This window comes from Necator americanus, chromosome I (assembly GCF_031761385.1).
Source record: "Necator americanus strain Aroian chromosome I, whole genome shotgun sequence".
Taxonomy (NCBI): Eukaryota; Metazoa; Nematoda; class Chromadorea; order Rhabditida; family Ancylostomatidae; genus Necator; species Necator americanus.
This window is the reverse complement of record NC_087371.1, coordinates 5,614,395-5,629,331: the sequence shown is the minus strand read 5'-3', so window position 1 is coordinate 5,629,331 and position 14,937 is coordinate 5,614,395. Positions and strand designations below refer to the sequence as shown.

Here is a 14,937-nt window from a genome sequence, read left to right as displayed (position 1 = left end):
ATACTTGTTGCATATGGTATGTTGTCATCTGATAAATGTTAGTGAAAGACTTTTGAACTCCTCTGTAACACCAAGTACATCAAGTGCATCTTATAATTTGCCGCGACTACAGAGGTAAGCACACCCAGATTCGCATAGTTATCTCGAAAAAGGCGTGAGAAATTGCCTTGGTTGCACCGATTCTTCGTACGATGCAACCTCTTACGCGAAAGCAAGCGAGCAATTCCGTCGTTTTCCGGTGTTCGCTATCCAGCTTATGAAACTCAAATATGCAGCCGCTTCTTAGCCCGCACAATCAGAGACGCGCTACAGAGTACAGTACCCATGCCCTACGATGTATAGTTGGGTCAAAACGACATAAAGCACGGTCAGTTGCGTAAGCGGCTGCACTCGAAGCGGCGCGGTGGAGCGTAGCGGTTGGGATCGTGGAAGGATCCTCGCTACCGCCACCCATCTCTGCAATTCGTCATGGTCCCACCTCGATTCCAACCACTGTCTCCATCGCACCGCTTCGGGCGCAGCCGCTTACACACCTGCCCGTGCTTCATGTCGTTTTGACCCGACTATACATCGTAGGGCATGGGATGGGAATACCTGCGCTTTTTTTCCTGACTACCGGAGAAATACAGTAACAGTTGAGCTTCTGTTGCCTCATACTTATGAACTAAACCTCAACCTTGTCTATTCGTTGTGACATCTCAACGCCGTCTATTTCGTCAATTTTAGGGAAACTGCTCTCAATGAACAGCCCCAGCACAACCACATATCTGAGGTGGGTGATACTCGAGGATTTTTTTCTAAACTTAGATAGTTCCTTTTTCTTATTATTCAACTAAGAAGCCTTTTGTTTAAAGGCATCACCCCACGAATCTGAGGTGGTGCAGATTTCAGGAGGAGTATCCGTATACGGGATGAGAGACAACGGAGAGGGAGGTGATTCCGTCCATTTCTTGCTAATTGCCGTAAAAAACGGCCCGGAAGATACGGCTTCATTCGTTTTGGCGCACCGTTTTGTACAAGAGGTTCGATTGGAGCGCGCCAGTCTTGTGCGGCGCCGCATCTTCAAAGTACGAATACTCCACCTGAAATCTGCACCACCTCAGATTCGTGGGGTGATGCCTTTAATGTTAGACAACACATACGGTATAAAAAAGCTTCCAGTTTTTCTTCGTAATAAGTCATCATCGACAATGGACATATTTATTTAGCCATCTCCTTATTATAGCAAGAAGTAAGAAGTGCTCCCTAAGAAGTAAGTTTACGTTGTTGCGCTATCAATTTTATCCTTTCTACATTGAATCAACAAATATTCTATGAACACGTCAACATTGGACCCGTACGACCCTAAATACTGTTATAACGTCAGAATAGAGACATTAAGACTACCGTAATAGTCCCTCTTCTTTGAGAATCTTTCGTACGAGAGATCTGATTCACTTGTGTCCCACTCGTGTGTAACTATAATATTTACAATCACAACCGTTCGTTAAACCACTTTGGGGGGTGAATTCATCCCACTGCTAATTACATCGCTAAACACAGAACCGAAGCTTTGCATTTTTATAGGCTGCCACAGCCAAGGCAGCCATTAACTTATGGATTTAGGTCAAACTCAAAATGTTTTTGTTTCTGGGTTTGGACGTTGAAAAGAAGCGTTCGATAGCGATTTTGGAGAATTCGAAAACACGCTCGGTGGTGGCATCACTGTTACAGTGCTATGTGGTGAGAAACGGGTTAGGGTTCACCCTGCCAGTTGTGTAGAGGTCGCCGACCGTCACCGCTCGATTTTTTTCCCGTTTGCTCTCGTCATGTTTCATAGAATTGAAATCTTATGAAAATAAACAAAAGTTGTTTATTTCTTGGTTTTTTTTATCGCTTCTCTTTTCTACTCCCTGTCTGCTCTTTTAAGGTATCAATCTGATTGGATTCTTTCTTTAAGTACTTCTTTGCAAATTTTTGCTGGAATCTGATTTTTTTTTGTGGAAGTAAAACTTTTAACCAAAAAAATATTTCGAAGTCATAGAATGGGAACATCTGATTGGATTCAAGTTCCCTTCACTTATTCCTCCAAGTTTTTCATCTTGTTCCGAATAGTTCGAATAATTGTTCGAACTTTCTTGTTTGAGTAGAAATGATCGCTAGTATTATTATTTTTTACTGGGTAACAAATTCACTAGTCTTATATTTTTTGATCTTTGCTTTGACGCTACCCGTAATACGGTAATGTTAGCGGCTTAAGGGGGAAACTACTGAAGAAGCGTAGACGTTTGCGAACATGCTACAGTTTCAAAGGTCACTACGGTACAAAGCGCTGAACATGCTACAAACTACGAATACACGAGTTGTGTTTGGACGACACGTGATTACGGCGAATTTCTCATTTTATGGCGATTTTTTGACGTGTTGTGACGGGATGGAGGGGGAAACGGTGTTTTGGATTTTACGGTGACGACGTGTGAGTGGGACATTACTTGGTCCCCGTCTACAAGAAATATTCTTCCCTTTTCTTCTCTTCGTCTTTTCCTTCCGAATGAACCAAGGAACGTTTCGTAACAGATCGCTTCTTAGTGTTTTTTTCTCTTCGAAGAAGTTAAATAGATTTCTAATCATTTATTTTTGAGAATTTCGGGACTTTTTTTGTATCCATTTAGAACGTAATTAAATGTTTAATTGAATCACAACTCCTATCTCCGATGCAATTTTCATAAATACTTTCCATCTTTGAAAAATAGCAAAGCTCCATAATTTCTAAAAAGTTATGGAGGGATACAGTGCATATAGTAACCATCACTTTTTTTTATTCCAGAAAATGGAAAAATCATATCCATCTTTTTGAGAGTATTTTTTAAAGGAATTTTTGAGAGCTTGTGGGGGATTTTGGTATTTAACCTTAAGCAGTAAAATTACGCTAAAATTACATACTTGTGATGAATGGTACACCGTCCGTGTGTTGTATAAAATAAATAGTTGAAACATTTCAAATGTATTTTGACAATTTCAGCAACTTTCACATGCGACAGGTATGGCTACTGTTGGTCGCGTTAGTCGCCGCAATATCAGCAGCACCGACTCCACAAATGTGTGCAAAATTCGCAAAATTTGTTGAACAATGGAATCCGTTACCGGAAACGTTACTCACATGGTCGAAGAATAACTGCGACAAGATTCAACCAAGGCCACGTGGTATGACATGTGAAGATGTGCAGAGGGTAAGGCTAAACACGTATTATAGTTCCCACCAAGATTTCTGTTCCTTTGGTCACCGCGTTACGGCGATTACGCACACGCGCGTACGCTAATAATGAGATGACGGCTGGGGAGAGGGGAATCAAAGGACGAAAAACTGAAAGAAACTAAAAATTGTTTTGATAATCTGCATATTTGATTCGGAGCCTTTTTTTTACGAATTCAAATCCCGCGGTACTACCGCCGATTGTTTAAGCGCAGGGAAAACAAAAAAAACTGCTTTGTGTCTGCTTAGGAAGTAATTAATTGATATTATGTTTACTGGAACATTTACTGCGACCACAATTGCTGATCGTGATTTATGATCGTACCACTTTGGGAATGTCGAAAACATAGTAATTAACCATTCAGAAGTTCACAGGAACAATTACCACATTAGTTAATCACTATTTTAATCGCCAGCGCATATACATGAGGTCCCGGCTCGATCTGAGTGTTTTGAGGCATTAACCATGATTATGGCAATTGCGGTTCTTAAGGTTTTGTAGATCATGGCGTATCATAAAAAATAAATAATTAACGGAATCTTTTCACACAAAGGATTTGATTGCACCCTAAATATTGGATAAATTATGTAAGTTCTAAATCAAAAAATTCTTCATGTATATCCAGCGCTAAAAAGATTTCTGTTTTTCTTCATGAAAAACTTTGCCTTTGACGTTCGATTTTAAAGGACGAAGACGAAAAAAAGGGAGTAATGCAGCTTTGAGATAGAGATAAGTGAAGAATACCGCGAAAATATTGACGAATAACTTCCGAAACCAAGATTTTTTATTCTTTAGTGAAGTAGGTGATTGCTGTAGTAATATAATAAAGAAATACAGTCGAGAATGTACAAATAATTTGAATATAATATTGAAACCACAAAAGTAGGCTACTGTAAAAGCAGTGATACCGACTTACAGCGCCAGAAAGGGAAAATGTGATATTAAGACTTGACACAGGAGCATCCAGGAAAGTTCTAGAGATAAAATTTAGCTCTGTTTCCTTAAATGAAAGGAATATTTGAGGTGAACTGTCTTTTATAGCTTCTATAAAAGTCTAGTCTTATACCGCTGCTATTTATCGTTTAGTTCATTGCTGACTGTAATTACGGAGGTGGTGGACCAGCTGGAGGACCAGTTCTCGCCACAACTAATCACGATCTTGTCCAGAACTACTATCAGGTGAGATTATTGCATTCTTTGCAATTACTGCGGCATTTTTCCATTTTTTCCAAGAATCCGTGCTTCTTCTTTATCGTTCTGTTACGAATCGCAATGTTGCGGGACTTTTGTGGGACCTTTATAGGCTACATTCATTCTATAAAAGTATCTGTTCCTCTCATACTGGTATTTCCCGTGTAATTCTGGAACCACGGCTTTGATCAAACACAAACTTCTACCGCATTGACCGAAATTTCTCATAAATCTCTGTGCATTATTCAAGATTTTGTGTGGGCTCGCTACTTTAGTCATTGCTATCTTTATTTACAGTTTCGAACAACTTTTTCTGCCAATATTCCGTACGGGACCTCTTTTTTTCGACGCTTTGCAGTCGCGGTCCTATCTTTGCCTTTTGTTCCGAATTTTCTCAGCAAAGAGTGATCGGAACGCGTCTTCGAATGCACCAATGCAAGGAGAGGAGAGAGTGTGTCTTAAGCAGAGGAAGAGTGTGCGTTGCGGCGGACGCGTTGCGGTCACTCGATTAAACATATTCTACGTCAGCTGGGGCTAATGCTTTGGTTACTTATGAGGGGTTATTTCTTGGAAAAATAAGATCTGTCCCGGAATCGACGTTGTTTGCCAGATTTTAATCGCTGTAAACACGTAATAGAAAATTATTTGAATTTTAAAGATTATTATCGACCATGCTTATGTGCTAGTGGCTGAGAGAGTGTTTTATATTTGAATGTTTTAGAGGACATATGGTAATTATCCACGAGTACTTGGGAAATACATCTACTACAACTCTGCTACCGCTTCAGACTATGGACAGTTTGGAAATTGGTACGAAATAGTACTGTAGCAGTGATTTATTACATTATGTTTGTTGTAGTAGTATTTTTATTCCTCTAATCTCCTTAAATATAATATTTCTTCAAATTCTTTCGAATTACAGGTACTATCCAAACTACTATCCACCTACATACCTAGGTTATTACGATGGACGTCCAGCAAGTATTGCACAGTTAGAGAATGACTACAAATTTGCTAAAGGAGGACATTATCCATATAATAGGCAGGTTTTTGAATTATTTTTTCTTTGAATTATTTTCAGCCTAAACACAATTATCAGAATATTTTCGAGATGTTCCGAGACAAGGCTGCGAAGTTTATTTGCCTGAGAAAATTCCATTTATTCTTATTTCAAATTTTTTTTTGTCGTTTGATGAGTAGCTGCTACAACTAAATTATCATAAAAATGTGAAAATTATTGTGTTAGTGCTCACCGACAGAAAAAAAAGTCCCAGATAGTTTTTCAACGAGTAAACTGTGAACAAATGACTATAAACGTGTTAAGCGAGTGGTCCACTTAAAAAATCTGTTGGTGGGCGTGGCTTATCTTGGTGTAAGGGCGGAGTTTTCTTTTTTCGACAATATGTACGACAATGCGAATCCAAATGGCATAGATCTTAGAACTCGGAAAGACGACGGAAATATTTGTTGTTCTATTTGTTTGTTTACTTATTTGTCCCTTGCAGCACTATGATAAGTATTCGACAAAGTTTACTGTATGCATTAGGAGTAGCATTGTTTAATATAGATTAGTTTAGAAAAATTCTACTTGTTAAGATGAGAACTAATCATTTTTCAAACTCGGCCTTTTTTTTTGCTGCAGTGTTGGCTCGTAGACAGTTGAGTCCTTTTCCTCCTTGTAAGCTAATGATTTTTAAAAAAATCATATGATCTTGTAGATCACAAAATTTCAACGTGTTATCCGTCACAAAGACTGGATATTTTAGAAGAACTTTTATTTTAGAACTATAGCTGCTTTTGTTTCTGCCTTTCAAACTTTTATTTTTTTTCCGTAAAATTTTTCCCTTTGTTTATTTGTTTATGCGTGACTTGAACAACTGTAAACAACCTGCTTATTCTAGAGCCGACAATATTATCAATATCGGACTTCAACAGACCTATCTGCCCACATGTCTTCATGATTTATTCTACTGTATAAGAGCATCTCAACCGTCCCCATATCAACGCTATTACGCCCAGCGAGAAGCATTCCATCGTGAGCGAACTCGCCAACACCGAACCAGAGAGGAGGACAGCGATAGCGATTAAAATCGCAACGAGAAACCCAGCAAAGACATTGCTAAGGCAAAATTTCGGTTATTTTCGCATACATGTAAAAATCACATGTAAGTTCGCATATTCGGCATACATTTTTCTTTAAAATGTTATCTGCTGAAAATTTTAAAACCAAATTATTTTTTATAGAAGTATTTCTACCTGCACGATGTTTGTTTTTTTTGTAGTTTTTTTTTTTACGTACCAAACACTATAAATTGTCGTTGAATGTTCATAATTATGAATGTATGTATCAAATAAATTTAATTCATTGGTGCTCAGCAAATAAAATTGTTATGCTGCACAAACGATAAATTCCCTGGGAATGTTTTGAAAAAAAAGTCGCTTACTTTTTTTTTAAATGTTTTAAAGCAAAAACCCTCTGTTAGAACTGAGGAATAATTTTTTTTCCTTCTGCATTAATCACCGACATAGGAGATACGTCTTAAATATGCGAGGGGCTGAAATATTTACTGGATAGTATTACAGTAAATTAATAGGTAATCAGTTTCTTACACAGATAATACTTGACATTACCACATGGAGATCACCTTACATAAAATACTCTTAGTGTGTTCCACATGATCGAGACGAATTTTTTTTTTGAAATGTTTTAAAGTAGGACCTTGAGCTGGGACCCTCGTCTACTCGAGACTGAGGCTGGGGAAATGATCAAGGGTCTCGCCGTCCTATCTCGAAAGCAACCGCGTAAACAAATAGCACTAGTATTTCAGTAGTTTTGATCCGATTATAGCTTTAGTCCACATGTATGCGTCCAGAACCCGATAGGGAATCGGATCTATGATTACGACTATTTTGGTGCTGAATGAACATGACGAGGGAAGTGCGGGATCACTTAAAGGCATCACCCCACGAATCGGACGTGGTATGGATTTGTGTTGGAATGTCCCTATATCGGATCGTAGATTATGGGAAATACATAGGGAAACTATTTTTCTTTTAGGAACTTAAAATAGTGTTTATCAACACTTGTTGCTAGACATTTCAGTAACATTTCGGAGAACCTCTTGGAAGAGAAACGGATCCAACGAAATTTTTTGAAAACATGAAAATTTCCAAACTAATAATGAACTAATCAATTCTCTCAAATTGACAAATTGACAATAATATGAATTAATTAAGAAAAAAGCACAAAGAAAAAAAATGTGGATAGAAATACTTGTAAATTATTTGTGGTTGCAATTTTCTACGACTCTCTTAAGTATTTTATTTCTTTCAGGTTTTAAGTATTATCTCTGATCTTTTAGTTAACCTATTTTCCGCTGGTTCTCCTATAATTTCCAGGATGCACAGGAAACAAACAGTTTATTTAATTTCATTTTTCTCTTACGATCTTTTTTTTCAGCTTGTTTTATTTTTTCTCTAAAAACCTGTTATTTCTTATTATAACATTAATGTATTGTGTGCTGTTCCCGTGACATCTATTTCAAAGTGATTTTTCTCATTTTTCGATGTGATTCTCTCGGGAACTGATTTTCAGTCCATAGAAGTGACTAAACCTCGGGACGAATTAACAGGCTTAAGGGAAACTTTACTGAAGTAAGGAAAAGCTAATAGTACAGTTAAAACGAATAAAATATTATGCATTAGCTTGCAGATTAGTTGTTTATATAATCACTGGGAAAATTTATTGATTAAATACATCTAACTAAGGTAATGTAGTGTATTTTTTCTACCCGATTATAATAGAATTCAAAAAGTGTAGATGGAAAATTGACACCTTACCTTCCTTGTCATGACCCCAAATGCTCATGCGAGTCCAGTTCGTGGGCAGTGGAACCTCACCAAAACCGAAATCGTAGAGAAAAGTTTGAATCCACGTAATAGTCGTTCCACGAGGCATACTCGATCCAACTTCCTTCATCATTACATCATGGCTGTAGCAACCTGTCGATGGAATTAGAGCCACTTCAAGGGCAAACGAGGGAGAGAATAGGACGAGAAAAAGCAGAACGCACATGGTTAGTGCAGGAAATTTGCACGGCAACTTAGCGGCAGCAGCGTAGCCGCGACAAGGTGACGAGAATGGCGGTGAAAGGGCGCGGCAGCGATGACGGAAGGTGGTCTTTGCCAACGTCGCCAGATTACGAGTGAAGAACGAATTAGCGTTTGCTACTGGGTACATCAAAGCAAGTGTGAACGTTTTATTTACGGACGTTATTGACTACGGTACGATTTGGAGAAGGAGTGGAATGAGCCAAACAAGATGAAAATCTACTATTTGAAAAATTCGTTCAACTCACATATGGAAAAGGGTCCCAGAAATTCGAAGAAATTATTTTTATTTTATATTTCATATTTCATATGTTATATTCATATTTTCATATTTTTAAAAATATGTTTGTATTTCATATTTTTCTCCCTTAGTTTCGCTTACTATGTTAAAGAGAGTAAGAGAAATCTTGATTAGAGCATAGCTCTCACAGGATTCCAATCTAGCGATTTCCTACCAATATCGAAGTTTCTAACGCCTTCTAGTTTATTTTTCTTCTTAACTCATCCATTATATGGTGACATGGGAAAAAGAAATGGAAATAAAAATAAATAAATAATAATAAATAATAATAAGTAAATAAGAAAAATAAAAAAAATAAAAAACAAAAATAAAATGTATGTACAACTATTCAACAGTTAGCAAAAAAAACTCATGTTTATGAAGTGATGGGATATAATGCAATTTTCTCCATGGACTACTAACGGAATTTTACATGAAATACCCCCGAATAAGAACCGCCGAATGAATTTTGACCATTCTTACTAAACTTGAAAAATGATACTATGAGAATTGCAGGATTCCTCAAAGGAATCAATAAGAGATCTTCATCAGTTTTTGAATAGTTAGCAAAACATATTTGTGCTATGTTGCTATGGAAAGGATGATATGATGATTACGATTGTGACATACCTTGAACTAAAGACCTTGATCGAAAACAGACATGGAATAATGAATAAAATATTTAGTGATATTATTTGTTCCAAGGAACGGGTGCAGGCAGTCCGTTAGAGGTTCCTCTCAATGCACGATCGATTGTAGGTTCGAATCCGCCCTGGTGCTCACCAAGCCTTTCGTATCCCTCCGGTGTCGATAAATTGGTACCAGACTTGTCTGGGAGGATAAAAACACTGACTTGACACATCGGCTAGCCCCCGCAAATCATTGTACAGACCAGTTACACGTTCGCAAACCTCGAACGATTCTGAATTGAAAGTGAACGTGGTGGCGCATCCCGAACGGATTGATTAACGCCAGACACTTTATCCTTTTCATCACTTTATGCATCATCTCATTTAGATGTACATTTTTTGACGGGCGGGTGTAGCGCAGTCGATAAGAGGTTCCACTGTCTGTACGATCGATCGGAGCTTCGAATCCGCCCTAGTGTTCACCAAGGCTTTCATCCTTCTGGGGTCGATAAATTGGTACCCAACTAGACCTCATTGCAAGTCATTGTATAGGCCAGATACACTTTCGTAAACCTCAAAGATTTTGAATTAACGTGCACTCTGTGGCGCGTCCAAAGCGGATTGATTTGCGCCAGACATTTTATTCTTTATGTTTTTTTCAGTGTTTACATATTTCTGTTCCTAATTACAGTCCAGTCGGAGAAGAGAATCTAAGCGTGATGGAGCTGCGTAAACAGTTATAATTGAAGAGAAGCAAACGATGTAATAAAATAGCTTGCTTAGTCTGAGTGGTGATGGGGATAGTAATTCCAATTAAATACTTGAACTTCGTTTTCATTTGCCCATTTGGTCATCTGCTCTTATAATGATCGGGAATCATAATACAGCGTTGTCTACATAGACTTGCTCTACAATTTATTCTTCCGTTGAACATCTTTGTGAAATTGTTCTTTTCATGTCATCCTTATGCCGTGGATGTATTGTTGGCATTCTCATAAATGAGATCACCTGGGAGCACACGGCTGCAATAAAATTATGAATAGTATTGAAATTAGCGCATTTTTTTCCTACAACAATCGATGCACCAACCTGTTATACAAGCATAGAACTGAAGTCAATCGTTTTCTTTTATAGAGATAGCAACCAACCTTCGTAACTTTGGAAGACACGATCTGAAGAATTCTCTTTATTTGCGAGCAGTCTCCTTTATGCAATTGCTTCACTCACCTGTGCGAAAGGTTGACCGTTGTATCTATGCGTGAGAAGTACTGTATTATTTTCTGACGGCTCAATGTATTTCGACTGTTCCCACCATCTATTAAACGATGTAAGGAAGTCACTGATAGGTGCCGGTTGACAGCCCGATCTGATTAATAGACTTGCTTACGTTACATGGGCCGAACATTCGTTGGAAAACGAAACGTGTACCGGACAACAATGTCATCGTTGGATCCCAATCCATAAAGGAAATTGACGTCTATAGATGTTCCGCATCTCCTCCTAGCCTCTTGCTCCAATCCGCAGTCATATTCCTGCCAAGTTTAAGGGTGTAATTTGGAATAGATAAAAGTCGTGTGTCACGTACCAAGTCAGCTAATTTCATAGCTGCAGGCAACTTCCCTTTGCTGCCCTCTACTTCTCCCTTTTCGGCTTTCCTACGATGCTCGTTATGGGTTTCAATTATTCGTTCTCTTACATGAACTGTAAGGTCACCACCGCATTTCATGTCTGAAATCAACGGCATGGCTGTTAAATACGATGATAGCTCTTCATTCAAGTGTAAAGGGAATTTTACCTGCGGATGATGTGCTCACCCAGAGAAATAGAATCTGAAAAAAGAATTTCTGGACTCTAAGGGTTCTATGGAAGGTGTGTAATGAAGCATGAGCTGTGAGCGTAGAAAATTCAACTTACAGGAATGATGAATATCATGGCGCTGTTAGGACGACTTGTGTGGTCCCGATTGTTTTTGACTCTCCTGGTGCTCACGTCTCTTTTAAACTATTCTACCTGCTACGTTTGTGGTGATTGAACAACTGATTACTGTATTGGAACAAAGCCGAAAGAACTTGCTGGAAGCTGTTTAAACATTTTTTTCGGGATTTATGCCCTTACTCTGATTAAAGCTTCTACTGTGCACACAGGATTATTCACACAGTTCCTGTAACGTCACGAGTGATGAAAGCGGGATGATCCATAAGTGACTTACAAGCTATGAAGCGATAACAGCAGCCATTTGAAATCTGTTTAGTTTCTACAATTTGGTGTTTTTTAATGGTATTCATAATTGTGTACTACTTTTTGAGCAGAACCAAGATTGTTATTGATTTTTATTCTGGCTAATGTTTTGGCGTCGTCGCCTTCTTCAGAGCCGGGAAAAATCAAAGACACTTGTAATCTACTCTCTCAAACGCCTCGTCATCCCACAAGATACGATTTAGCAAACAGATTATTCAAAAGCAACGTCAGAAAGGCAGACCACCATAGCGTTCATCTTGATAGCCACAAAATCGTGATGTTTGCGGACCACCAGTTGTTAGAGTTGTAGTAACTAGTAACGGTGCCTCACCTCTGACCCCGTTGGTCAAAACCCGCAAAGGTCTTGATATGGCGCCAGCTCGTTGGTCACAGCGATGAATTCTTCTTTACGATTTATGATCGGACTTTTGGCTGTGATATAAAACGCTTCCAACGTTCTTTTTCGGGCCAGATTGTCTGATTCGCGTGCTAAGATTTTATCCAGACGTTGCTTCCGGGCCATGTTGTAATGAAAAACACCACCACAATGTACCGTAACTGCTCGCTGGTAGACTCACACTGCTTTTTCTCGTTTCTTCTACTGCCTTGTGTTGCGGGATCAGCTCCATGTTGCACTGTAGTCATGTTGACCTCTCCATATGAAATCCAGACTTCTGTGTACGGGTGAGAAACCTCTGGCAACATACTCACGCAATTTCGTTCATTTTCACTAATTCGTTAATGTGTTTTATTACTGTATTTGTCTTGTCCTTAAGTTTTGAACATAAGCGTATTTCCCTGGTTTGTTTCCTTTTGTGCACCACAACTATCAATCCAACCATAACTGCATATTGTTTTCCATTTATTTACGATATTACGTACCTAATGTGGTAGACAACAATTATAAGGAACATTTCTCGTAATAGTGTCCGCTCATGTTTCATTTTATTCCTCAATAATACGTAATTTTCCAGGAACGAGTTAGTTGTGCTAGAATTTTTACTGGATCATGGATTTATAGTTTAGTGCTCAAGCACTTCGATAGCGATTAGCTTTTCCACTTTTTCCCAGAGAAATGAAGATTCCGAGCATTATACAAAGATTACTATGTAATTATCAGTTCTTTTACTCCTGGCAAAAAGCCTTCAGCCAAATGTTATTCCATTCATACTTGCGTTTCTTTATATTATGAGTAGATGTTTGTACTTTGGCAGTGTAACAGTGTAATTTATGATTAAATACCAAGGTACAATACAAGGTACACTTTCACTGATTTTATTACTACAATTTATGACTGCTATAACTCTCGATAAGGGGAACGAAGAAAACCCTAAACCCTTCTTCCCCTCTCTATGGAATCGGGTGTGTTTCTCAGAACGTCAGACCTTCACGACTTTGTTTCAGCGAGTAGAAATTGTGTTTATATTTTGCTCCTGAAAATATTTGATCACTGTGGTTTCTGTTCATCACCGTTACTAGTTAGATGGTAAATCAACATGAAAAATAATTGGAAAGCAACCGTTGGAACAACAGCAAACATGGGCGAACAATTTTTTTCGTTATTCTCACTCTCTGCTCAGTTACAGCAGGGTAGTATTTAAAGTTTATTCAATCTCAGTTTAATACTAAAGAAATTTTGTGCCTTAATTTTGCAACTCTTCTCTAACCCGATCAAATATTGTCGTCAAATAAGGTTCAATTAGATTTTGCATTTTCTTAACCGACTCAACAACCGCGCTGTTTTTCTTGTTTGATTTCTGTGGGTCACAAGATCTAAACGTTATTTTTAATCTATCACACACAGTGTTCCAACTGTGACTCATTATTTTGCCTGTGGTAGCATTTTTGCACTTGTTTTTCCCCATTTTTCATAGGTTTTCCTCTCTTTTTTTCGCATAATAACACGAAACTACAACTTTGTGCGTGATTACGTATTGATCCATGTATGTGACCTATTTCAAACATAACGTATCACGAAATTGACGATCCTGGGATCTCTAAGCAGACAGATAGCTGCAGGTACGTAGTTCACGAGTATTCGCGTGATCATGCTCAATTCTTCCATGTAATCCAGAAAAATGCACGTGAAACAGCTTCGATTGCACTCGTATGGTCAACGATGCAACTTAATGCTTACCAGTTTAAATTTCCAACTAAAGCTGGACTTCAGACTTCTTATAGTACTCGTTTTCAGCCTTCAATCAACAATTAAAGTTTGAGGCAGCTCCAATTCTTTCCGCCATAGAATCTAAGAATCTTTTTTTCAAACGAAGCTGAATTCTCTCTTTTCTCTGGAAACGTACGCATTTATGGAAGATCTCATCTGTGCTTTCTTGTAGTCATTTTGCTTTAATTGTCTGAATATTCTTCATTCAGAAGATACTCGAACTTGATTTAATATCTATATTCCTCGATGAAGTCGGTACGAGGCTCCGCTGTGTAACGATAGATCGGAGGTTCGAATCCGCCCTGGTGCTTGCCAAGCTTTTCATACCTTCGGGGTCCGTAAATTGGTAACAGACTTATCTGGGAAGATAAAAGCACTGACTTGACACATCGTCTAGCCCACGCAAGTCATTATATAGGCTAGTTACACCTTCGTAACCTCAAAAGATTCTGAATTGAAGTGAACGCGGGGCGCATCCCAAACGGATTGATTAACGCCAGAAACTTTCCTTTATCTTTTTTCATCCATCGATACCGCAGCAAATTGCAAACATTCTTCGAGGTGTTGGAGTGAATTTTCAGTTTTTCTACTCAACAGTTAATATGAAATACAAACGAAGAGACATGGGAGCCATCATCATGCTAATAAAGGTAAAGGGGCCCCGTCGGATCTCGTCAACTGCGGCAAACATGGTGAGGGTACCCACAGGCAAATATATATGTGGATATATGGAAGGACACATTAGGCTGACTGCACCCGTCAGGATCACGATGTCGAAAAAACGCTTCACGATGTTGGACTGCTTTTTGGATATCGTGAACCTTTTCTTGCGGAATTTTTGCGCAGTGCTGGTGCACAATAATCTCGCTTATTCCAATTTCTGGCATCGCGCCAATCCCGTCCCGTTGACTCTCTCTCTCAGCGCTTTCTGGTGTGGACAGGCCAGTTCAACATCGTGGAACTCGTCTTACATCATTTTGGGGCTTTCTGGTGCCGATGCACCTTTCTGACACCGTTTCTGACACCTCTGCTCTCTGTAATTTCGTTTCTCTCTTTCACACACACACACACATGCACATATAGACATTC

General features: G+C 38.6%; 2 protein-coding genes across 3 annotated transcripts; one reads left to right on the top strand and one right to left on the bottom strand.

Annotated features, from left to right (window-relative positions):
* Window positions 1-3,011: 3,011 nt before the first annotated feature.
* Window positions 3,012-6,512, top strand: RB195_004594 (uncharacterized protein; the record flags this gene model as incomplete). 2 transcript variants are annotated; one of them, XM_064182511.1, is made up of 5 exons in its annotated part: window positions 3,012-3,209; window positions 4,320-4,412; window positions 5,146-5,234; window positions 5,347-5,415; window positions 6,326-6,512. In XM_064182511.1, 5 exons carry the CDS (start codon window positions 3,012-3,014, stop codon window positions 6,510-6,512), a joined length of 636 nt encoding a protein of 211 aa, XP_064033777.1. The 2 variants fall into 2 exon arrangements, with proteins under 2 accessions (XP_064033777.1, XP_064033778.1); XM_064182510.1 differs by having other exon boundaries at window positions 5,347-5,466.
* A 3,895-nt stretch (window positions 6,513-10,407) lies between these two features.
* RB195_004593 (uncharacterized protein) lies at window positions 10,408-11,375 on the bottom strand (the record flags this gene model as incomplete). Its single annotated transcript, XM_064182509.1, has 7 exons — window positions 10,408-10,465; window positions 10,533-10,615; window positions 10,671-10,809; window positions 10,872-10,975; window positions 11,029-11,171; window positions 11,239-11,272; window positions 11,358-11,375. The coding sequence occupies 7 exons, from the start codon at window positions 11,373-11,375 to the stop codon at window positions 10,408-10,410; spliced, it is 579 nt and encodes a 192-aa protein (XP_064033776.1).
* Between the last annotated feature and the right edge of the window lie 3,562 nt (window positions 11,376-14,937).